The sequence below is a fragment of the Bos indicus x Bos taurus genome, chromosome 26 (assembly GCF_003369695.1).
Source record: "Bos indicus x Bos taurus breed Angus x Brahman F1 hybrid chromosome 26, Bos_hybrid_MaternalHap_v2.0, whole genome shotgun sequence".
Taxonomy (NCBI): Eukaryota; Metazoa; Chordata; class Mammalia; order Artiodactyla; family Bovidae; genus Bos; species Bos indicus x Bos taurus.
The window spans coordinates 12,931,567-12,958,228 of record NC_040101.1 but is presented as its reverse complement, the minus strand read 5'-3'; the positions used below and the strand labels follow the sequence as shown (position 1 = coordinate 12,958,228).

Sequence of the window (26,662 nt, the reverse complement as noted above, 5' to 3'; positions counted from 1 at the left end):
AAGTGGAGGTACACAGTCTACTCAACAGAGTTCAGGGTAATGATCATAAGGACGCTTCCTAACTCAGAAGAATGGATAAACATGGTAAGATTTTAAATTCCAAACTGGGAAAGGAGGATTTCAAGGCTGTATGCTGTCACCCTGCTTATTTAACTTCTATGCAGGCAGAGTACATCATGAGAAACGCTGGGCTGGAGGAAGCACAAGCTGGAATCAAGACTGCCAGGAAAGAAAGTGAAAGTGAAGTCGCTCAGTGGTGTCCGACTCTTTACGACCCTATGGACTGTAGCCTACCATGCTCCTCCGTCCATGGGATTTTCCGGGCGAGAGTACTGGAATGGGTTGCCATTTCCTTCTCCAGAGGATCTGCCCAACCCAGGGATCGAACCTGGGTCTCCTGCATTGTAGGCAGACACTTCCCCATCTGGGCCACCAGATTGCTGGGAGAAATATCAATAACCTCAGATATGCAGATGACACCACCCTTATGGCAGACAGTGAAGAGGAACTAAAGAGCCTCTTGATGAAAGTGAAAGAGGAGAGTGAAATAGTTGGCTTAAATAAAACTCAACGTTCAAAAAACAAATATCATGGCATCTGGTCCCATCACTTCATGGCAAATAGATGGGGAAACAATGGAAACAATGAGAGGCTTTATTTTCTTAGGCTCCAAAATCACTGCAGACGGTGATTGTGCCAAAAATTTAAAAGATGCTTACTCCTTGGAAGAAAAGCTATGACCACCTAGACAGCATATTAAAAAGCAGAAACATTACTTTGCCAACAAAGGTCCATCTAATCAAAGCTATGATTTTTCCAGTAGTCATATATGGATGTGAGAGTTGGACCATAAAGAAAGCTGAAGGCAAAAGAACTGTGGTGTTGAAGAAGACTCTTGAGAGTCCCTTGGACTGCAAGGAGATCCAACCAGTCCATCCTAAAGGAAATCAGTCCTGAATATTCACTGGAAGGACTGATGCTGAACCTGAAGCTCCAATACTTGGGCCACCGGATGCAAAGAACTGACTCATTTGAAAAGACCCTGATGCTGGGAAAGACTGAAGGCAGGAGGAAAAAGGGATGACAGAGGATGAGATGGTTGGATGGCATCACCAACTCACGGACATGAGTTTGAGCAAGCTCCGGGAGTTGGTGATGGACAGGGAAACCTGGCGTGCTGCAGTCCATGGGGTCACAAGGAGTCAGACACAACTGAGCGACTGATCCAAAGGTTTTAAAATAGTTAGAAAATACTGAGAATCAAACAGACCCTAAGAATACAGTAACTGAAATTAAAAATGCACTAGAGGCAATCGACAGTAGATTAGGTAAAACAGAGTAACGGATTGGTAATCCGGGAAGATGACAATAGAAACCACCCAAACTGAACAGAAATTAAACTTTTGTTTCAGTACTTCCAATACTCTAAAGCACAAGAAATGAGAAAGCTCAGCTAACCCACTGCCAACGGATCTCTCCACCCAAATGTCCCACAGATAACTTAAAAGAGACACACATACACATACACCCCTACCTATACTCCTTCCTTATCCATATCCTCCCTTCTTCACCCCCAAATTTTATAGACTATAGTCCCCAAATGCTTTCAAACTACCGCACAACTGCACTCATCTCACACGCTAGGAAAGTAATGCTCAAAATTCTCCAAGCCAGGCTTCAGCAATATGTGAACCATGAACTTCCTGATGTTCAAGCTGGTTTTAGAAAAGGCAGAGGAACCAGAGATCAAATCGCCAACATCCGCTGGATCATGGAAAAAGCAAGAGAGTTCCAGAAAAACATCTATTTCTGCTTTATTGACTATGCCAAAGCCTTTGACTGTGTGGATCACAATAAACTGTGGAAAATTCTGAAAGAGATGAGAATACCAGACCACCTGATCTGCCTCTTGAGAAATCTGTATGCAGGTCAGGAAGCAACAGTTAGAACTGGACATGGAACAACAGACTGGTTCCAAATAGGAAAAGGAGTACATTAAGGCTATATATTGTCACCCTGCTTATTTAACTTCTATGCAGAGTACATCATGAGAAACGCTGGACTGGAAGAAGCACAGGCTGGAATCAAGATTGCCAGGAGAAATATCAATAACCACAGATATGCAGATGACACCACCCTTATGGCAGAAAGTGAAAAGGAACTAAAAAGCCTCTTGATGAAAAGTGAAAGAGGAGAGTGAAAAAGTTGGCTTAAAGCTCAACATTCAGAAAACGAAGAACATGGCATCCGGTCCCACCACTTCATGGGAAATAGATGGGGAAACAGTGGAAACAGTGTCAGACTTTATTTTTCTGGGCTCCAAAATCACTACAGATGGTGACTGCAGCCATGAAATTAAAAGACACTTACTCCTTGGAAGGAAGGTTATGACCAACCTAAATAGCATATTGAAAAGCAGAGACATTACTTTGCCAACAAAGGTCTGTCTAGTCAAGGCTATGGTTTTTCCTATGGTCATGTAGGGATGTGAGAGTTAGACTGTGAAGAAGGCTGAGCGCCAAAGAATTGATGCTTTTGAACTGAGGTGTTGGAGAAGACTCTTGAGAGTCCCTTGGATTGTAAGGAGATCCGACCACTCCATTCTGAAGGAGATCAGCCCTGGGATTTCTTTGGAAGGAATGATGCTAAAGCTGAAACTCCAGTACTTTGGCCACCTCATTCGAAGAGTTGACTCACTGGAAAAGACTCTGATGCTGGGAGGGATTGGGGGCAGGAGGAGAAGGGGACGACAGAGGATGAGATGGCTGGATGGCATCACTGACTCGATGGACATGAGTCTGGGTGAACTCCGGGAGTTGGTGATGGACAGGGAGGCCTGGCGTGCTGCGATTCATGGGGTCACAAAGAGTCGGACATGACTGAGCAACTGATCTGATCTGATAGTCCCCAAATGCTTTCAAACTGTGGGGCTGGAGAAGACTCTTAAGAATCCCTTGGACAGCAAGGAGATCAAACCAGTCCACCGTAAAGAAAATCAACCCTGAATATTCACTGGAAGGACGGTTGCTTTAGCTCTAATACTTTGGCCACCTGATGTGAAGAGCCAACTCATTAAAAAGACCCTGATGCTGGGGAAGATTGAAGGCAAAAGGAGAAGGGGATGACAGAGGATGAGATGGTTAGACAGCATCACTGACTCAATGGACATGAATTTGAGCAAACTCAGGGAGATAGTGAAGGACAGGGAAGCTTGGCATGCTGCAGTTCATAGAGTCGCAAAGAGTCGGACACAACTTTTGAGACTGAACAAGTCCCTAGATATTTCCAAAATCTGAAATCGCCTCTGTTCCAATCCTTAATTTGCTCAGGCTGTCACATCTCGTGTCATTACAAGCCCCTAACCAATCTCTGTTTCCATTTACTCTCTTTTCTAATCGAACATGCTAAGACAAATTTTACCAAGGTGACTCCCTGTGGCTCCTGTTCCCACAGAAGAGAATTCCACCCCTAACCTGGCATGCCCTTTGCATCTAGACCTTTCTATCTAGGTTTAACTTGTGCCACTCCCTCCTCACACCCTGCTGCTGCTGCTGCTGCTAAGTCGCTTCAGTCATGTCCGACTCTGTGCAACCCCACAGACGGCAGCCCACCAGGCTCCCCCGTCCCTGGGATTCTCCAGGCAAGAACACTGGAGTGGGTTGCCAATTCCTTCTCCAATGCATGAAAGTGAAAAGTGAAAGTGAAGTCGCTCAGTCGTGTCTGACTCTTAGCGACCCCATGGATTGCAGCCTAACAGGCTCCTCCGTCCATGGGATTTTCCAAGCAAGAGTACTGGAGTGGGGTGCCATTGCCTTCCTACAATAATTTCAACTGAGTCTTCCACACAGGCTTCTGTCTCTGCAAAGGAAGTCTTTTCAAGCCCAACCCTGCCACCTCAATCCTCCCAACAAAATGTTCATTTTCAAAGATTCTTTTTCCCTCTGTGCTACCATGGACATACATAACTTTACTACAGCATTTAATTATAACATATCACAATCATCTGTCCATCAACCTCCATGCTAAATTCTGTCTCATTCATCAAGAGAGGCTAAAATATTACCTTGGCATACAGAAGACAAAAAATATCTGTTAGATAAAATGCCATCCTAGTCAGCACACCTGCAACTACAAATTACTCCTCCTCTATCTGTGGAGGTTAACAGCCAAATAACTACAAACGATGAAAAAAATACGAAAGGCCAGTTTGCTCTGCCAAGACATATTACCAAAGAATACCCAAAATAACTTTTTATATAGCTTTTAAGTTTACAATGTGATTATATCAATATATGGTCTGCAGCTTACAGAGTTACTGTTTTTAAAGAGGAACTAAACAATACTCATTTTCTTGAAGGATTTGGGACTGAGCCTTACATAAATATTAATGGATTTCTCTTACAGTTTCATCAATGTCACTTGTGCAATTTACACCAAAAAATAGCAAGACAAGGGACCTCCCTGGTGGCCCAGTGGTTAAGAATCCATCTGCCAATGCAGGAGACATGGGTTCAATCCCTGGTACGGGAGGATCCCACATGCCCGGGAGAAACTAAGCCTACAGGCCACAACTACTGAGCCTGTGCTCGCGAATTCACAAGCCACAACTACTGAGCCCACGGGCAGCAACTACTGAAACTCTCATGCCTAGAGCCCGTGCTCCACAGCAGGAGAAGTCGCCACAGTGAGAAACCCACACCCCGCAATGAAGAGTAGCCCGGGTCACCGCGACTAGAGAACGCCCACACGCAGCAATGGGAACCCTGCGCATCTACAAATAAATAAATAAAGGCAAGACAAGATCCCCAATGAGATCCTGAAATGTGGACAATCGGTTGATATCACAGTGATGTTTGCTGCTCTGGAGAAGGAAATGGCAACCCACTCCAGTATTCTTGCCTGCAGAATCCCATGGACAGAGGAGCCTGGCCAGCTATAGTCCATGGGGGTCGCAAGAGTCAGACACGACTGAACAACTAAACCACCACCAACTGCACTAAGACAGACAGTGAGAAGACACCAAACCACCACCACCGATGCCACAAACAGTGCATACTGTAGAGCCTGAATACATTAGCTGATCCACTTGGAAAAGAATCAACCTGGAAACTGGCAGATAGGACTTGATCAGATAAAGAGCAACTTTACTCAGGATTTACTAAAATCGGTTAACACTTTCACTAAATTCAGAAGTCAATTTTAACAGACTTCTGAATCACTAATTTTAAAAAGTGATCTCATTAAGTTCAATTAAAAATACTGTGAAGATTTCATCTATCTGGAGAAGCTTCTGGTGTACTGTGCTCATAGTTCTCCTGAGATCATGACACAAGATCATCAGTCAATGCAAAATCCCTCCCAGCCACCTCCTTCCATCTACCCCTTCACTGCCTTTTATTCTCACACTCAGTTCCACCTGCCCGCAGCCCCAAACCATTCAGACAGGGAACCATTCTAGCCTATTTAGTACATTTGGAATATAAACAGATGTGACATATGCTACATCTGAGCAGAGGCTTTCAAAGCCATTGGGTACTGCCGTCCACTCTCTTCCCTTTGCCTCGGCCAAGAGTGACAAGACCCAGAAGAGAGGTGTGCCTCAGAATGAGATGACGTGTGAACAGTGACAGCCAGCTGTCAGCCAGGAACATAACATGACCAAGAAATAAATCTTTACTGTTCCACAAGCTTCTAAAATTCAGGGGTTAGTGTTATAGAAAGCTGACTAACGTGCAATGAAAAACTGAAGTAAATAATTTCACTTCCCAAATTACATTCCATCAGTCAGACACATCTGAATGAGATTTGGAAGGGGAAAGTGAGGCAAAGGACAGATTATTGTGGCTGGTGGCTCTGGCAAACAAGGTTAGAGATGTCAGAGTTTGTGGCAGCCAAACTCTGAGTTTCAGCATCTGGTCACCAACTTCAAGGACGAGGGAGGCAACTGTGATGATTCAAGAACGCCGGTGGTGGCAGCAACAGCAGCCTGCCCTGGGGAGTGCGGCCAGTGGAGAGCTTCACTGACTGCATGTCTCCAACCTATCCGACAATTTGCAAAGGACCTGGTTTTTGCTATTAAATCTCCTGTTGCTTTAGATACCTACTGTTTTCTTGGACTGAACTGTGGTTGATGAAGTATTTGGTACCAGAGGAGTTACAGGACACAGACTCAAGTTAGGAAGCTGACTTTGGTTTGCCAATCTAATTGGATTTAAAGGCAATGATGGGCATTGCCACCATTAGATAACATAACGCTAACACTAGATGACATGGAGCGGCAAAGAAAAACCTATCACCTGCAGCTACCTGGGATAAAGGTCTTCTTGAAGAAAACACATGGCAGGCTGCTGCGGCTGTCAGGATGGAAACAAGAAAGACGAGAACTGGAGTGGGCTGACTCTGATGACAGGTGAATGCTTTAAAAAAATATTTAGCTTAGTAAACCGAGGGCCAAAGAACATCCACGATTGCAAAAAAAAAAAAATGCCCTTTAATGCTTAAAGGCACAGGATTGATAGAGCTAAAAATGAGAAACAGAATGATTCTGCAAATTACAGAATTACCAAATAAAAATTCAAATTCTAGACAGATCTCTTAAGTAAAAGTTAGGACACTGATTGTGAAATGGTAGGACTCTGAGCCCTGAAATGGGGTCAGTTTGGTGTTTTATCAACCTGAGAATTCTGACCTCAAAGCACTCACAGAGAGAAGGACCCCTTCTCCCCAACATGAAGCTGATCTTCACTTGGCAGAAGCCCCTTCCACAATACTACCTGGAAATACACCTCCAACTAAATTACATTTCCCCAGGGGAACAAGCACCAAATCCAAACAAACAGGAGCCAGTTTTTTTTTCACTCCAAAAAAACTAGACGCACAGTAGTTAAAACGTAACTCATCTTATTGTGCTTTGTTTTACTGCACTTTGCAGATACTGGACGTCTTACAAGCTCAAGTTTTGTGGCAACTCTAAAAGTCAGCCAAGTCTACTGGTGCCGTTTTTCCAACAGTATTTGCTCACTTTGCGTCTCTGTCGCATTGTGGTAATTCTCAAAATATTGCAAACTCTCTACCAGCAAAAAGATTATGACTTGTTAAAGGCTCAGATGATATTTAACATTTTTTTAGCAATAAAGTATTTTTAATTGTTATGTTTGTTGTTTCTTAGACATAATGCTATTGCACACTTAACAGACTATACTATACTGTAAATATAACTTTTATAGGCAATGGGGAAACTAAAATATTCACGTGGTTCACTTTATTGCAATGGTTTGGTACATAACCCATAATACCTCTACATAGGCCTACGTAGACTTTCGGAAGACTTTTTAAGAATTCTAAAGACTGAAATATAACTTTAGATGAGACTTAAGTTATCAAAAGGAATACACTAACTGAAGATTCATTGTAGTATCTCAAGAAACTAGACATAATTATAACAATTCGCTCAGTTAACTGACTGAAACCTGGATCCAATGACAGCCTATGTTAAAAACAGTTGGAACTCCTGCTGATCAAGAGCAGACTTGAACTAACAACAAATTAAACAGCAAAGACAACACAGCAATAGAAACTATCTGAAGTGAAGCACAAAGTGGGGTGAAAAAGCTGAAAAAGATAATGAACAGAAACTCAGTGATTTAGCGTACCTAACATGTGCAACTGAGGGGCACTGCGCAGTCATTCTGAACGATAATGTTCCAAACTGGACAAATTCCAGAACCCTAAGCTCAAAGAACACTAAAAAGAATAAACCTAAAGAAAACTCTACCCCCAAGGAACACACAATCAAACTCAATTTGATATAGTGAAAGATAAAATGAAAATCTTAAAGAGAGCCAGAAAAAAAAAAAGGACACATTACATAGAGAGGGAAGTAGAATATTCACAGATTTATTATGAGAAATAATGGAGGATGAAAGACAAAGGAAAGACATATTTAAAGTACTGAAAGGAAAAACAAGGCAATACAAGACCATCAATCTAGAATTGTATCTCCAGCAAAAATATCCTTAGAAAATGAAGGTAAAAAAATACTTCCGTGAACAAGCAAAAGGTGAATAAATTCCAAGGTAGATCCCTTGGCAATATTAGGCACTGCAAATATCTTCTCTAATTCTTTCATCTCTCTGTCACTGAAAGAAAAATCTTTCATTTTTTCCTACAAAGTTATCATTTTTTCACCTCTGTTTAAGTCTTAGCAGCTTTAAGATGCCCTTCCCTGTCCCGAGGGAAAGAGTGTCTTCAACACTGTCTTCCATTAATTTTCTAACTTTTCCTTTCACACTTAAATCTCTAATTATCTATAATTCATCCCATCTGTGGTGTTATATTGTTTTTTTTTCCCATACAGTTGAGTCACTCTTCTGAGCTACATGACTTTCTCCGATGATTTATGATAACACCCTTAAGTTCCTAAACATTTATAGGTTAACTTTCTGCTCTCTAATTTGTCCCCCTCAGTCTATGTTCTCACATTCCTACTAGTTTTTATTACTATAGTTTTGAAACAGAATCTTGACTTCTGATAAGTCAAGCCCCGACCAAAGCAAATCTTCAAGACTGATTTAGCTATTCAGACTTTATCCCACCTGTCACATAAATTTTAGATCTAGGTTACGGAGTTTGTCAGAAAAAACGACTGGAATTTTGACGGCAGTTTAATCAAACTTACAGATTAAAATGGGAATCTGCCTGACAATGAAGGAGATGTAAGAGATGTGGATTTGATCCCTGAGTGGGGAATAATATCCTCTAGAGTAGGAAATGGCAACCCACTCCAGTATTCTTGCCTGGGAAATTCCATGGACAGAGGAGCCCAGTGGGCTACATTACAGTCCATGGGGTTGCAAATAGTTAAACTCGACTGTGCAACTGAGAACACATTTCTGGCTCCTTAGTCAAGTTCTCTCCTTAAAGATCTTATGTGTTCTTAGGTTCATTCCTAGAGACTAGTTTGTTCCCATTATTGTATACAATATTTATCTTTGATTACCTTACTGATTGCTTATTGCTAGTGTACTAAATACTACTAATTTCTGTAGGTTGATTTTAAAAGCAGTAACCCTGCTAAACTCTTACTAGTTTCAACAGTTTCTCTCTTGATTCTAATGGTTATTCTAGATAAGTAATATTATCTGCAAATAATGAGTTTTCTTGCTTTCCTTCTTGTTCTTATACTTTTTATTTTTCCTTCTGTAGTGTCAGTCAAGACCTCCTTATGTTAAATACCAACAGTGATACAACGGCATCCTTATCTTGTTACTGATCTTAAAGTAAGGGTATCTAAAATTTCTTTATTATTATTTGCTGTAGGTTTTTGGTAACGACCATTATCTAGTTATCTTGTATTCAAAGCTTGTTAAGATTTTTTATCATATATCGGTGCTGGATCTTATCAAATGATTTTATAGTATAGAAATAATTGATGACTTTTCTCCTTCAGTCTATTAATGAGACAAATTACATTAACAGCTAAACAGATGTTGAACCATATTTACATTCTTAAAACAAACTCTATGGATCAAGATTCTTTCAACACATTGTTGGATTTGATGAGCCAGTATTCTATGCAGGATTTTTTGTTTACACTTTCTCATATTGTATATGTATTCTCATATGTATAACTTTCTCACATTGACCTCAACTAGTTTTGAAATCAAGACTTTACTAACTTTATAAAATGAGCTTGGCATCTTTTTTTTTCCCCCCTATTCCAGAAAAACCTTTAAAAAGAAATTTTCATTTAAAAATTCATTGCAACTCGGTAAGATTATCTTCATACAGGGTTTTCCTGAAAGGGGAGGTTTTGCCATTGTTTATTAAATATTTATTAGTCAGCTCAAGCTATCTATTTCTTCTGATACCAACCTTCATAGCTTATAGTTTTCTAAGAATTTATACATTTCCTCCAGGCTTTCAAATTTATAAATTATAAATTAAAAATTATTTTTTAAACATCTCACGTTTGTAGCCGTTTCCCATTTATCACCTATTTTATCAGCATCTTTTTAAAATCAGAGGTCTGTTTAGCTTATTTACCTTCAAAACATCTTCTTTCAGTTTGGCCAATCTTTCTTTCCTTCCTAATTTCACTGATTTCTGCTCTTAACTGTAGGCTGTTTTGTTTTTTTTTTTTTTGGAACTCTTGAAATGAACTTGGTAAAAGCACTAAGGCAAGTTTCCTTCAACATTTAGATAAGTCACCCTGCCACTCTGTCTCAGATCTGGTTTCACTACATAGACTTCAACACAGAAACTATACACTATAAACATCTTTCTCTCCTATTCACAATAAAAATAAAACTAGACAAATCTTATGAACCCTAACTACATATGAATGTCTCTATGTTGAAGGCAAATAAATAAGGTAATGTGCTTGTTCCCCCAAAATATGTAAGGCTACCACTAGGTACCTGAACCAAGGCACTTTCTCTGCACAGCTACTTGGACAATTACTCGTACAGCTTGATAAAATTAGCAACTAGAAATGAAATCTCCAGTTGCTTTACCAGATGCCATTCAAAACTTGTAGTTATTAATAGGAGGGGAAAAAATCTGGCTGTGGCGATCGATTTCCACCACCACCAGCCCCCCAAAAAACTCGCTTAAAGCAGAAGCACTTTTTTTTTTCTAGCTGTGGAAGCATACATCCCTGGCTGGGGACAGTTTCAGGTACAGAAAAGATTCTGATTTTAAATCTTTCTCCCTGCAATTGAGCGTTAAGGGGGATCACTAACATAAAGTTCAACATTCAACACAACCTTGGACCTGGACACATACCGAATGGCTTATTCTTATGAGTGTAGGCTTTGAAAAATAATTTTATACAGTATTAGCTTCAAAACGGATGTCGTAGCTCCCACTGTACTGGTGTTAACTCAAGAAGCAACTCATACATTTTCCCTATGAGGATGCAGAAGGCGTGCACTGGAGACGGGAAAGAACGAAGCGCAGATACAGGTCAACTTTCTAATTCCTGACTTGCTTAAAGCAGGCTGGCTAAAAGCGCAGAAACACAGTGGCCAGATTTTTTTTCCTCTGGCTGCAAAAAAAAAAAAAGACTGAAGGCCTCTCCCTAACGAAACCCGGGCAACCTTATACTTTTCCTTCACGTTTGAGGGTAAAACTTAAGGGGGAACGGAGAAGAAAAGAGCTTCCTAACGTTGAGAGCGAGCCAGTCGTGATATGGATCGCGTCTGCAGAAGAACTCGGGGCTGCGTGCGTTTAACCCCGGCTGCTCTTTTATAGGCCAGGTAATACAAGAAGCCAGGGCCGCTCCGGCGCCGGCCCACCGACACCAAACCGGGAAGGGAGGGAGGGAGGGACGCGAGGAGGTGGGGAAGAGGAGACCCGGGCCTGAAACAAAGGAAGAAGGGCTGGCCGAGAGGGACGGATTCGGCGTCCGCGTGGGGAGGAGGAAAAGCCAAGGCTTCTGGTGAAAGGCTGGACTCACAGAACTTGGAGGTGGAGGTGTTGATGTTGATGGTGGAGCCGGGGGTGGGGGCGGGGGCCGCCTTGGCCACGGAGGCCGCGTCGCCGCTCTTCAACATCATGATCACCCCATTGGCCTCCGGCGGCGGCGGCGGTGGCCCCATTGGAAGCCCCTCCTTGGGGCCTTTCCTGTCCACGGAGACCGCAGGCATCGCCAGCAGCTGACCGCCGGGAGTCTCTCGGGCAGGGGCTGGGATAGAAGGCGGGGGTGGCGGGGGCTGCCGGAAGCCCTCCACGGCGGCCTCCCAGTTGTTGTGGTTCTGGTCGTCCATCATCGCCTCGTAGCTGCCCCCCTCCTCCTCTTCCATGCTTTCCTCCATCCTGTAGGCCCCCAGCACCCGCCCGCCTTCACAGGCACCTGCTGCCCGTCTCAACCCCGGGCCGGGCCGGGCCGGGCCGGGGTAGGGGGCGGGCACCGCAGCCTCCTCGAGCCTCACATCGCCGAGGGCCGGAGCGGGCGCGGAAGGGAGGGGCAGCGGCGCGCCTCGGGTCTCTCAGTCTCCGCCGGGACGCCTGTTTGCAGACAGGGCTGACGGCGGTGGGCGCTCCCGGGTTCCACTCTGGGGAGAGGCAGCCGTAAAGCGGGAGCGCCCCTCACGACATTTTACAGCAGCTTCCAACAGGCAGTTGGGGAAAGGGCGGGCAGCGGGGGAGGAGCGGCCAGGAGGGCACGTGGTGCGAGGAACCAAGCCTCCGGAAAGCGGAGCGAAAAGGGGCGGGAGCTGTGAGCCACCACCAGGCGGGAAAACAGAGGTTCGCCCCGCCTCGACTGGTCGCGCGCATAGAGGCAGGCGCTGGGCGACCCAGTTCCCGGGTAGCCGGCTCCGGCCCGCCCCGTGCCCGGACTCACGTGATAAGGGAGAGGAGTTGCGCATGCGCTTTCTCAGGTTGGTTACCAGGACGACGGGCAGCTGAGTTTGTGACTGAAGATGTGTCCAGAGCCTGGCCTGGCGGTCGATGTGACCCGGGCTTCCCCTTTCGGCCGTGTTTTTTTTCCGCTCCCCCGATTTATCGGGTCTTCGGACCACAGAGGGCCTTGGATTTCCGACTTTTTCTTGATCACGTAACCTTGGTGGGCAGTAGAGGGTCCAGGTCGAACATTATAAACGGGTTAGGACCACCCAAGGGCGGCCCTTGGCCGAATCGCTCATGACCCTCAGCAGACCCGTCCCAAACCCTCAACCTGGTGAATAACAGGCGAAGCAGCAGTGACTAAAAATACTAAGTGTATTTGAGCTAATCAAGGATTTTTTAAGTTCCTAATTCCTCCATACACTGAGGCCAGAAACTTTAAACTTAAAAATGACACTTTCCGTATGCTGTTTCACAAATCTTAACTACAAATTTGAGATTATGAGAGTTTTGAGGGACAAAGAAGAAACATTATGTAACTCTGTTATAATTTCTTCGATTCCTCTGCATTTTCAGATTATAGTAATAGCAGTATATTGTGTGAGAATGTGGTTACAGTTGTTTATTGTGGCGCTCATTCTCGCTGCTGGTGAAAAGTTGTCTAGAAAAACCCTTAATTACTTTAAGCTAGCAAATAATGAATCTTTATTTCCACAGATATGTAATTAGTTTGAAGTTACGTAAATCACTTCAGCCACTGAGAAGTTGTCTCTGATAAACTTGTGTCCACATTTATTTCAGCTTCTCTACACGTATTTTCCCAGCGTATTCTGCACTATACTTAATGAAGCATTTTGACCACTTGTTGTTTTTTTAGTCATTAAGTCATGTCTGACCCTTTGGCAACCCCATGGACTGTAGCCGATCAGATTCCTCTGTCCATGGGATTTCCCAGGCAAGACTACTGAAGTGGGTTGCCATTTCCTTCTCCATGGGATCTTCTTGACCCAAGGACTGAACTCATGTCTCCTGCATTGGCAAGCAGGTTCTTTACCACTGTACCACCAGGGAGGCCCAGTGAGCACTTAGAATGGTTTAATTTCAGAAAATGCTGGCTCATATTCATTAAGGGCATATATTTTTTGAATCAGCACAGGATTTTGATTCCCTGGCCCTGGGACATTTGGGGAATATGGAAAAGAAAAAAAGACAATTTTCACAGTGAAATGCTTGGCGGGGGGCAGGGGGGGGGGCGGAATTGTAACCTTAGAATTATAAGCCCAGCAAGAAAAGAATGTAAGAGGAAAGAGAAATTATAGTTTTTTCAGGCAACAAAGGATAGTTTGTCATTACTAGACTTTTGAGGTGGTGTGTGTGGCTAGGTAAAAAAACGCTCAGTACACAAGATAAGAGAATCATAAATATGTGTCTAATAATATGGGCACAAAATACATAAAGCAAAAGTTGACAGAAGTGCAAGAAAAAAGAGAAATCTGCCATCGGAATAGGTGATTTAACAGTTTGCAATGGGTTGAATAGTAGCTCCCCCAAAAGATATCTCTGAACCTGTAAATGTTACTTTATTTGGAAACAAGTTCTTTGCATAGGTAATTAAAGATCTTGAGAGCTTCCTGGATTATCCAGGAAGTGGGTTGCCATTCCTTTCTCCAGGGGATCTTCCCAACCCAGGGATTGAACCCAGATCTCCTGCTTTGCAGGCAGATTCTTTACAGTCTGAGCTACCAGGGAAGCCCTAGGATTATCCAGGTGGAACATAAAACCAGAGGCAAGTGTCATAGTTAGAGCAAGGAGAGAGATCTGAGACAGAAACAGACGAGGAGGAGGCAGTGTGACCTCAGAGGCAGAGGCTGGAGTGATGCAGTCACACTCTCACACCAAATGCCAACAGCTACCCAAAGCTGGAGGAAGCAAAGAATGAATTCTCCCCTAGAGTCTCCAGAGAGAAGACAGCCCTGCCAAAACCATGATTTCAGACTTCTAGCTTCCAGCACTGTGAAAGAATATCTTTCTGTTGTTTAAAGGCCCCTATTTCTGCTAATTTGTTACAGCAGCCACAAGAACTAACATATAGATCAAATGGACCAAAACATCTTTAAGGGACTAGAGGATTTGAAGAAAACAGTTACCAAGTTTTGGTTTAAAATATACACAGATAACTCAACAACTGCAGAATATACACTCATTTTAAGAATATGTGAAACTTTACGAAAATTGAACATGCTGGGTCATAAAGCAAGTCTCTCTACATGTCTCAGGATTGGTATCATAGCAGCCACATTCTCTGACCACTGTATAGTTCAGTTAGAAATCAATTACCAACAGACAGCTAGTAAACCCCCATATTTCTAGTCTTCCAATCAACTTATGGGTCAGAAAATCATGATGAAAAGAAGACATTTAGACCTGAAGGGAATGGTAACTGTCACAGCATATAACTTTCATCTATTAATAGTAAGGCTTACTACAGAGAGGCTTACTGAGCATACTTGTGAACATAGAACCCTTTTGCCATAATAATCAATATGAGACATTCATCTTAGCTGTAATTGGTTAAACATACCATTAGGGGAAAATCTAACCATGATTGAACCAAAGCAGTTACTGACAGGGTGCAATTTGCCACAAATAAGAAGCATCACCTACTGAAGGGAAACAAATGAACATATTGATAACATTGATTTTATGGACATGAGACATTATTATATTACACTTGGGGCTTCCCTGGTGGCTGAGACAATAAAGAATCTGCCTGCAATGTAGGAGACCCTGGATTCAATCCTTAGGTCGGGAAAATCCACTAGAGAAGGGAGTGGCTACCTGCTCCAGTAGGCTTGTCTGAAGAATTGCATGGACAGGGGAGACTTGTGGGCTACAGTCCATGGGGTGGCAAAGTATCGGACAGAACTTAGTGACTAACACTTTCACTAAAAGCTTGATATATTTTAATAGGTATTAACTTAAAATCTTTGGTGATTTGTTCTGGGATGTGGAGATGGGGAATAACATTACTAGCAACCATTGACCCAACACTGTACAGATAGAACACAGGTTAATTAATAATTACTACAACATGCCATAGTCTCAGACATTAATCTATTTTCTTGGATTTTTGATTTGTCTTTTATTTTTTGGGGTAACAGGCAAATTTGGCCTTGGAATATGGAATGAAGCGGGGCAAAGGCTAATACAGTTTTGCCAAGAGAATGCACTGGTCATAGCAAACACCCTCTTCCAACAACACAAGAGAAGACTCTACACATGGACATCACCAGATGGTCAACAGCGAAATCAGATTGATTATATATTCTTTGCAGGCAAAGATGGAGAAGCTCTATACAGTCAGCAAAAACAAGACCAGGAGCTGACTGTGGCTCAGATCATGAACTCCTTAGTGCCAAATTCAGACTTAAATTGAAGAAAGTAGGGAAAACCACTAGAACATTCAGGTATGACCTAAATCAAATCCCTTATGATTATACAGTGGAAGTGAGAAATAGATTTAAGGGACTAGAGCTGATAGAGTACCTGATGAACTATGGAATGAGGTTCGTGACATTGTACAGGAGACAGGGATTAAGACCATCCCCATGGAAAAGAAACGCAAAAAAGCAAAATGGCTGTCTGTGGAGGCCTTACAAATAGCTGTAAAAAGAAGAGAAGCGAAAAGCAAAGGAGAAAAGGAAAGATATAAGCATCTGAATGCAGAGTTCCAAAGAATAGCAAGGAGAGATAAGAAAGTCTTCCTCAGCAATCAATGCAAAGAAATAGAGGAAAACAACAGAATTGGAAAGACTAGAGATCTCTTCAAGAAAATTAGAGATACCAAGGGAACATTTCATGTAAAGATGAGCTCGATAAAGGACAGAAATGGTATGGACCTAAGAGAAGCAGAAGATATTAAGAAGAGGTGGTAAGAATACACAGAAGAACAGTACAAAAAAGATCTTCACCACCAAGATAATCATTATGGTGTGATCACTGACCTAGAGCCAGACATCCTGGAATGTGAAGTCAAGTGGGCCTTAGAAAGCATCACTATGAACAAAGCTAGTGGAGGTGATGGAATTCCAGTTGAACTAGTCCAAATCCTGAAAGATGATGCTGTGAAAGTGCTACACTCAATATGCCACAAATTTGGAAAACTCAGCAGTGGCCACAGGACTGGAAAAGGTCAGTTTTCATTCCAGTCCCAAAGAAAGGCAATGCCAAAGAATGCTCAAACTACCGCACAATTGCACTCATCTCACACGCTAGGAAAGTAATACTCAAAATTCTCCAAGCCAGGCTTCAGCAATATGTGAACCGTGAACTTCCTGATGTTCAAGCTGGTTTTAGAAAAGGCAGAGGAACCAGAGATCAAATCGCCAACATCCGCTGGATCATGGAAAAAGCAAGAGAGTTCCAGAAAAACATCTATTTCTGCTTTATTGACTATGCCAAAGCCTTTGACTGTGTGGATCACAATAAACTGTGGAAAATTCTGAAAGAGATGGGAATACCAGACCACCTGATTTGCCTCTTGAGAAATTTCTATGCAGGTCAGGAAGCAACAGTTAGAACTGGACACGGAACAACAGACTGGTTCCAAATAGGAAAAGGAGTCATCAAGGCTGTATATTGTCACCCTGTTTATTTAACTTATATGCAGAGTACATCATGAGAAATGCTGGACTGGAAGAAGCACAAACTGGAATAAAGATTGCTGGGAGAAATATCAATAACCTCAGATATGCAGATGACACCACCCTTATGGCAGAAAGTGAAGAGGAACTCAAAGGCCTCTTGATGAAAGTGAAAGTGGAGAGTGAAAAAGTTGGCTTAAAGCTCAGCATTCAGAGAGCTAAGATAATGGCATCTGGTCCCACCACTTCATGGGAAATAGATGGGGAAACAGTGGAAACAGTGTCAGACTTTATTTTTCTGGGCTCCAAAATCACTACAGATGGTGACTGCAGCCATGAAATTAAAAGACGCTTACTCCTTGGAAGGAAGGTTATGACTGACCTAGATAGCATATTCAAAAGCAGAGACATCACTTTGCCAACAAAGGTTCATCTAGTCAAGGCTATGGTTTTTCCTGTGGTCATGTATGGATGTGAGAGTTGGACTGTGAAGAAGGCTGAGCGCCGAAGAATTGATGCTTTTGAACTGTGGTGTTGGAGAAGACTCTTGAGAGTCCCTTGGACTGCAGGGAGATCCAACCAGTCCATTCTGAAGGAGATCAGCCCTGGGATTTCTTTGGAAGGAATGATGCTAAAGCTGAAACTCCAGTACTTTGGCCACCTCATGCGAAGAGTTGACTCATTGGAAAAGACTCTGATGCTGGGAGGGATTGGGGGCAGGGGGAGAAGGGGACGACAGAGGATGAGATGGCTGGATGGCATCACTGACTCAATGGACGTGAGTCTGGGTGAACTCCGGGAGTTGGTGACGGACAGGGAGGCCTGGCGTGCTGTGATTCATGGGGTCGCAAAGAGTCGGACATGACTGAGCAACTGATCTGATCTGAGGGCTAATGGGATTACAGATGGTTTTTATCTACTTCTCTGTTATCTTCCAATCTTCCCTATATTCTCTACAGTGAGCACATATCAATGCTATTTTTATAATCAGAAAAGTATTCCTAACCTCAAAGTTTAAAAAATAAAAACAACGTTAAGAAAGTGTAAGTTGGGATCCTGTATGTTAAAACATTTATTTTGGCTTCCAGAAACAGAAATCTCAAGTAAAAATTGCTCAAAAATCAAGGCTGTTCATTGACTAACATACTGATGAAAGTCTAGGAGGGACAAAGGTGAGGTGTGTTTCAGTCAGGTCTCCAGCTCTGTTATCTGCCTTGAGTTTTGACCTGATTTTCTCATTTGCAAACTTCATCCTTAGGCTGCCAACAAACTGGCTGCCACAGCCCTAGACCTCAGATACTTGACCAACAATGTCCAGAAGAGGGTCTTTGGCTCCTGGTAGGCATTGATTGTAAGCAAGCAAGTTCTTTCCCAGAAGCCCTGAGCATACTTCTTCTCCATGTCCCATTGGCTCATTCTTGAACCAATCTACACAGCATTTAAACCAAATCCCAGAGTCATTTATTGCAAGGGTATGGATTTATTCTTGGAAAATGAGGCCCATCCCTGGTACTCAGAGTGGGATACAAGAATAAAATCTGAGGTCAAGTAGGGAAGTTTAAATGGATTCAATACCCATTACAGGCCCAGATATCTAATCCCCAGAGCCTATCTACTACATAACTTCATCCCGACCTCTCCACTCCCTCCCCCTCGTAAACACATCCCTAAAAATATATGTAGGCAAAATTGAGTGGGCTTCCGAGGTGATCCTAATGGTAAAGAACCTGCCTGCCAATGCAGAAGACATGAGAGATGCAGGTTTGATCCCCTGGGTTGGGAAGATCCCCTGGAGGAGGACATAGCAACCCACTCCAGTATTCTTGCCTGGAGAATCCCATGGACAGAGGAGCCTGGAGCTATAGTACACAGGGTCACAAAGAGTCAGACGTGACTGAAGTGACTTAGCATGCACACACACGCAAAATTGAGTATGCATTGATTTGAATCAAGACAGACAACTACAAAATAAATATGTAGCTAATTATCTAAAATAGTTAAAATAGGGGAGTGTAGAGGTTTTGTCACTAAGAATTAGTCTTACATAGCTTTGATACCTGGAGAAGGAAATGGCAACCCACTCCAGTACTCTTGCCTGGAAAATCCCATGGACGGAGGAGCCTGTTAGGCTGCAATCCATGGGGTCGCTAAGAGTCGGACACGACTAAGCGACTTCACTTTCACTTTTCACTTTCATGCATTGGAGAAGGAAATGGCAACCCACTCCAGTGTTCTTGCCTGGAGAATCCCACGGACGGGGGAGCCTGGTGGGCTGCCGTCTATGGGGTTGCACAGAGTCAGACACGACTGAAATGACTTAGCAGCAGCAGCAGCAGCAGCTTTGATACCATCATGTCACCTTTCCTATAGAGTATTTCATTACGATTGTTCAATATTTTTGAATGAATAAACACATCACTACCTTAAATCTACTTGAAATCTTATTTTTAGATTGGTAGCCCTTTTTCATTTTAATAAACTCTTAAAATACCATCCATATGATGAGATAACATTCTTCCCTAAAAGAAAACAAAGCTTATTATTACCATTTTTTTAATATCTTTCCATCTATTTAACCCTCCTAATTCTTGCATTGTTGGTGGTAGAGTGGTTTAGTTGCTAAGTCATCTCTGACTTTTGCAACCCCATGGACTCCTCTGTTGATGGGATTTCCCAGGCAAGAATACTGGAGTGGATTGCCATCTCCAGGGAATCTTCCCTACCCAGAGATCAAACCTGGGTCTCCTGCACTGCGGGCAGATTCTCTACTGACTGAGCCATCAGGGAAGCCTCTAGAAAGAGATAAAATTGCTCAGAGGTGAGCAAGAAGAGAAAAGAAGAGATGAAAATTTATATGAAAAAAACTCCCAAACTGTACATGCTTCTAAGTAGTCAAGTCAGAACCAATTGAATTAGATAGGCTTGTGATAGATAACACATGGACCTATAGATGATTGTTTTTAATTTCTATTTCATTTTAAATTCACTATTAATTTCATGAAGGCATTAGCATGGAAAAATTGAAAACACAACTTTGATAGAGATAAACTATATTAGGATAAAGAAGAATGAATACTTTTCTTGTAATCTCCCTAGGAGATTATAATGGTACCAATACAGCGTTTGACAAAGAAGTGACTTGTGAATGCATAATGCAATTGGAAGTCTAAAGGCAAAGCTATTGGAATGATCTTGATTAGAAGGTAAGAGGATTAAAGGCATGTAAATAACTCAAGCCTCAATAGCTGTGCAATGAGATTACTGCTTACAGTGGAAATGTGTAGCCACTCGGGGGAGTATTCTCTATTCGATATTTCTTTCCATGTTGGATTTTGTTCCTTTTACATTTTAGCATCTGCATTCAGCTGGATTCCATCCTAGCAGGGGAACAAAAATAATGATGCAGATTCTTTCTGTAAAGCTGATGAATTAAGGGGCTGAAGGAAAGGATTCCAGGCTGAAGGAGACTATAGGAAAAAAGCTTACCCTACCAGCTCCCTGTTGTCAGCCTATTTCTTTTACTCCCTCATTCACAAATATCTCTGTGCTCAGGCGCTGTGCTGGGGCTACAGGTGTAAACAGACAGGAAGGGTTTCTGTCCCTCATGGAGTTTCCTCTGAAGTGTCAAGATTTAAACAATGAACCACAGAAACCAAAGCCTGACAAGCAGGATAAAGGAAAACATCAGACACTGTAAGAGGGCATCACAGAGAAAGTTATTTTACTTGGGGTGACCAAAGAGACTCGACCTGAAAAAGGGTATTTCTGCCAAGACAAAAGGATGGGTAGAAGTGAGCCAGTCAACAAGTTAAGGAGACAACTTTCCAGGCAGAAGTTGTTTGACATCATCTAGGAACTAAAAGAAAGAAACTGAGACTCTAGTGGAGGGAAGAGGAATGGAAGGATCGTGGCATATGAAGGAGAGGTAGAAAGGGCTTCCCTGGTGGCTCAGTGGTAATGAATCTGCCTACCAAAGCCTGCCAGTGCAGGAGATGGGAGCTCAATACCTGGGTCAGGAAGATTCCCTTAGAGAAGGAAATGGCAACCCATTTCCTTGAATATTAGAAAAGGAATACCAATATTCCAGTATTAGTATATTGGTATTCCAATATATGAATTGGAATACCAATATACTATTGGTATATTCTCTTGCCTGGAAATTTCCAGGCAAGAAAATATGCCAGTATTCTTGCCTGGAAAATCCCATGGACAGAGGAGCATGGCAGGCTACAGTCCCCGGGGTCGCAAAAGAGTCAGATATGACTTAGCGACAAAACAACACCAACAAAAGGAAATGGCCACATGTGTGCTCTATACCTCCTGTTGAGGAGTCTATATTTCTGTGTGAATGGAAAAGACATAAGGAAGTGCTGTAAGATGTAATTTACATTGTATAGGGCCATCTCACTACCTTGAGGGAAGTGGCTTATAGGGAAGGAAAGAGTGGGAAAAGAGACCAATTAGGGAGTTATGGCAATACTTCAGGCAAGAGAAGATGGTGGGGGACTTCTCTGGTGGTCCAGCAGTTAAGAATCCGCCTTGCAATCCAGGGAACATGGGTTTCATCCCTGATCTGGGAACTAAGATGCCACATGCCACAGAGAAACTAAGCCTCTGAGCTGCGAGTACTAAGCCCTCACACTCCAGAGCCCAGAGCCTTGGGCCAGAACTAGAGAGTCTGTAAGATCCCAAGTGCCAAAACTAAGACCCAATGCAGCCAAATAATAAATATTTTTTTTAAAGAGGTAACGATGACTTAGACTTTGGGGATGGTAATGGCTGAAGAAAAATGTAGTAGACTGCAGGACTCTTTTGGTACTTGAATGGACAGGACTTGGGTTAAAGCTTGAAGGTGAGGGAAAGAAAGGTTTCAAGAATGATGCCACTGATTGATGTAAATGATCATATTCTTCTAAAGCTGGGGTTTTGTCAGATGCATGCAATGGAAGGAGAGTTGGATCAGTGATGAAAAAGATGAATCAGTCATAAACTTCAAGCTGCATAAGAAAATAAAGACAGATGGGGCAGGTGGCTAGAGAGCCAGGAGAGTTGTTTATGGACGAGAGGTCTCCATGAGGTTGAAGAGTTGCTGCAAGGAAGTGAAAGTGAAGTCGCTCAGTCGTGTCCGACTCTTAGCGACCCCATGGACTTCAGCCTACCAGGCTCCTCCGCCATGGGATTTTCCAGGCAAGAGTACTGGAGTGGGGTGCCATTGCCTTCTCCATGCTGCAAGGAGGTCTGTCCTTAATCAGGAAACCTGCAGGATAGATGATAACCAAAAGGTAGAGTGTTTGAATTAGCAATTCAGTATTGCTTCTCACTGATTCAATGGACATCACCAATTCAATGGACATGAACTTGGGCAAACTCCGGGAGATGGTGAGAGACAGGGAACCCTGGCATCACGAAGAGTTGGACACAACTTGGTAATCTAACAACAACAATTGCTTCTCCAAACCCCACATCCTCAAAACGACAAGCAACAGTTCTGAATGCCATGAAGGTTTCTGTGCGTTGGTGGTGACACCACCAATGGTGGACAGTGACGTATCAGAGTGCAAGGAGGAGCTGAGCAACAGCAGCACTTAACTGAAAGAGAAGACAAATTAATTAACTTCTGAAACCCTTTCCCCTTGGCGTTAATGTGATCGATTCTTGCATAACAGTAACATTGCCCAGTTGTGCCAGGTGTCCATTTTCATGTTCTAATGCATAGGCTTGGAGCTACTTGCTGTGTTAATTTAGACAAGATAGATGGGGTTCACTTGAAAAGTGAAACAATAGAAGTGAATTGCAGTCTTCAGTAGAAAATAGCTACTTTTTTTTTGTATTTGTATTTGCACTGTCCACAGATACTTGGTGTGAACTGTTGCTTACAAAACACAACCATACACAGTTGTTTGTTTTTCACTTTTTAGAGCATTGATATTTTAATTTTTAAAGAAAATGTTAAAGGAAACAAAGTTTGCATGACTACAAAAAGCCTTGTACAAAACTACCCCAAAAATGGTTTCTATGGAGATTTTTTGTCCATTAGAGATCAAAATGGACTCTGAAGAAAGATTTTAACAAATGAAATAATATACTGTGGTTGTCAGTCTTCTTATTCTATCTCAGCATTGAGGAATTTGAAAGGAAAATCCTTTAAAATAATGTATAAATCTTGATCTTTCTTATAAGAGAGAGTGAAATTCAAGATATTGGCAAAAGAAATTTTCATAAATTGAAATATTTTGTACTATTTTCTGTAACAGTAACTAATTATATATAGCCTAACCCCATTAAAATATTACATATGAAACTCATAATATATCATGATCATATGCACATGATGTTAGACTTATGATTCATTTCCAATCTAAGTATTGTTTTAAGAATTTAATTGACAATTCCAGTTGCTGCAACCTCAACCAAACGTAGTTTCTTCATTTTGAAATGTCCCCAGAAGTTTATCTAATTCATCATTACTCTTGATAGAACACAAATTATGTGAAAGTCTTGATTATAACAACATAATTAGTAATTTACTTAAACGAGGCAAGAAAATTAACTTTTATAGAGTAAATATAATTTATGAATTTTTTATGAGTTCATTTTATTACTTATCCAAATAATAAGCTCATGGAAAGAACACCCAGCCAAGACCAAAAACAGTTATGAATAAATCCATCATCTTGAAATTTTACCACAACTTTACACACTTTGTAATGTTGCTGTCATATAAAGATATATTTTTCAAGAAAAGGGGATAGTATATGTGTTATTTAGCATTCTGTTAGCTGGGTGAATAACATGTCAATATTTGGACATAGAGACATATAGATGAGCCTCCATTTGTATTCTTGCAGCAAATATTATAATTAGGCCTGGTGGGATTTCCCTGGAGGTCCAGTGGCTGAGACTCCACACTCCCAATGCAGGGCACCTGGGTTTGATCCCTGGTCAGGAAACTAGATCCCAGATGCCTCAACTAAAGATCCCACATGCTGCAACAAAGATCTAAGACCCTGAGTGCTGCAACTAAGACTCAACGTGACCCAATAAATATTTTTTAAAAATAAAAAAGAATTGGGTCTAATGAGGAGGCCAGCAACGGTTGAGGCTAGAGGGCTTGAAGGGCTCTCTGCACAGATGTTGGTGTTTCCCACATGGGAGTGATGGCAGGGCTGATGTGGAGATAAGGGGAATCTGGAAAGGAAAGTGATGGGGGCGGTAATATCCAGGAGGTGGTCAATATGAGGAGGGCAGGTAGGAAACTCCAATGATGTGAGCCTCAGTGGAGCTCACAAGGGGCAGGGGAAGGAATGGATGGGACGAGAAGGACACCAACACCACTTGCCCATCAAGGAATCCAAGTGACGGGAAACGTGTCCCTTTGGGAAGTCACAGGGAGACTGCTCTCGGAGGAGGGCTAAGTCTGGGTTAAAGCTGAGACGTGGAGGGAATATTTGAAGAAAAAATACATGAGAAAATCTGCTGATCGTGGAGCAAACGTTCTAGAAGGCACAGTGAAAGGAATTATGAAGGAGGAAAAGGGTGAAAGATTGTGTCAGGGGAGAAGATTACAGAGAACTTTGGAGATGAGAATCAGAAGTTTATTAAACGATATCGCCTACACTTATGGGGGGGAAATGGCATTGAAAGGTCTAGTGCATCCAATCCCAATGGAGTTCTCAGAGGAAGGGGACACCTGGGCCCAACATTATTCAGCTGTGGCCTGGAAGTAAGGGTCTTCCTGGGATTGAAATTCAGGACTCCCCCACCCCCTCTCCTCCCCCTCCTGCCACCATCAGCCAGCACTGGCAGGTGCCACAGGCATAAACATGGTTGGCAGTGGTGAGCACAAAACACCTGGTTCCTCATGGCCAATCAGTCCAAGCAATTGTCATCATCATTCCAGGCGGTTGGACCAAGATGCTTCACGATCTTGGGGCCAGCACTCAGTGGATTAGCATTGGGCAGGGGCTCAGAGCCCTTTATAGGCCACACTGATCATCTGGTAGAAGCTGACATCCATCTTGTCATATTTAAGGAGCGACAGACAACCACGGGCCTCGGCTCCATCTGTTTTGCACACAATCAGCACTTCCATACATCATACCCCAAATTGCCTTTCATACTCTCAACCCAAACATTTCCAGCTTTGGCACAGTGGTGTCTCCTGTCAGCCAACTAGTCAGTTTGGGCAGCTCCCTCTCATATCTGGTCAACAGTATGTGTTTATGAAAACTGCAGGGGTTTTGCCATATTGTTTTATAAAAATGAGTAGAAAATGGAATACTGGATGGACTGGTGTGTGTGTGTGCACACACGCGCGCTCAGTCATGTGCAACTTTTTCGACACTGATCTGTAGCCCTCCAGGCCCCTATGTCCATGGGATTTTTCAGGCAAGAATACTGGAGTGGGTTGCCATGCCCACCTCCAGGGAATCTTCCCGACCCAGGGATGGAACCCGCATCTCTGGCATCTCCTGCATTAGCAGATGGATTCTTTACCATTGCCCCACCTGGGAAGTCAGATGGACTGATACCAGTGATTTTTAGAAAGCTGTAAAGTTAACCCCATTTTAGACACAGATGGAAACCATTAGGAGCACCACAGGAAGTCTAATCTCTACTGGCCGGTCACTGGACTTCAGCCAGTGACTCACATGTCTAATTGCAAAATAAAAGAACAAAATGAAATTCAAAAGGCAACAAAACATCAGCAAGGAAGGTTTAAAAGGACAGCTGTGATTGAGGATTTTAAATATTTTTCAGCTTTGTGAGGATAGAACAGCCGTTTATTACCACATGGATCCATTGTTCAACTTCACATATACAGTTGTCCCAACATCTTGAGGAATTTTTTTGTACGGAAGTGGAGGCTGCCTGTGCCGTCAGCAGAGATTCAAAACGGAAACCTCTCTCCGATCCTTAGGCATCACACAGGAGGCTTGACAGGAGAGACTGGCAGCCTGGTCCAACAGAAAGGAGAGTTTGGGTCAGAGAGATAATCCACCTTGCTGCTGCTGCTGCATCTCTTCAGTTGTGTCCGACTCTGTGCAACCCCATAGACAGCAGCCCACCAGGCTCCCCTGTCCCTGGGATTCTTCAGGGAAGAACACTGGAATGGGTTGCCATTTCCTTCTCCATTGCATGCATGCATGCCAAGTCACTTTAGTCGTGTCCGCCTGACCCCATAGACAGCAGCCCATCAGGGTCCTTTGTCCACGGAATTCTCTAGGCAAGAATACTGGAGTGGGTTGCCATTTCCTTCTCCCAATCCTGCCTTAGAGGGAGCATTTCCTGAGGTTCTGAGGACCAGTCCCATTCTCTCTGATACCCTCTTTCCAAGGCAGAGCTTTAATATTCCCCAGAAGAACTGGGGCAGCTTGGCCCCACTTATAGCCGTATGCACCTCTCTCTCATCCCCTAGTCAGCTTGCCTCCTCCTCTAAACAGTCCTCTCTCTAACCTCTCATTTCCATCCCTTTTCCCTGCCTCACTGCGCCTTATCTTGCCAACCCCACCTACAAGCAAAGCTAAAGCTTAGTCCTCAGGAATGCAGAGATGGCAGACATCTAGTGGAAAGTCACAAAGCAATGGTTTGCAGCTAGAGTCCTTTGATCATAGTTTTGCAGACCCAGCTGGGCTCAGCCAAATCTGCCTAGAATGTGGCCACGCTGGTTT

At 42.9% G+C, this 26,662-nt stretch overlaps 1 protein-coding gene across 2 annotated transcripts in view; it reads right to left on the bottom strand.

Annotated features, from left to right (window-relative positions):
• Positions 1-12,255, bottom strand: part of CACUL1 (CDK2 associated cullin domain 1) — a 72,600-nt gene extending 60,345 nt beyond the window's left edge. The window contains exon 1 of one of the 2 annotated variants that reach the window (XM_027529407.1): positions 11,459-12,255. In XM_027529407.1, the coding sequence (XP_027385208.1) occupies positions 11,459-11,816 (358 nt within the window). In that variant the 5' untranslated portion in view covers positions 11,817-12,255. The remainder of the gene's footprint in view (positions 1-11,458) is intronic. The other variant, XM_027529408.1, reaches the window with a different exon arrangement.
• Between the last annotated feature and the right edge of the window lie 14,407 nt (positions 12,256-26,662).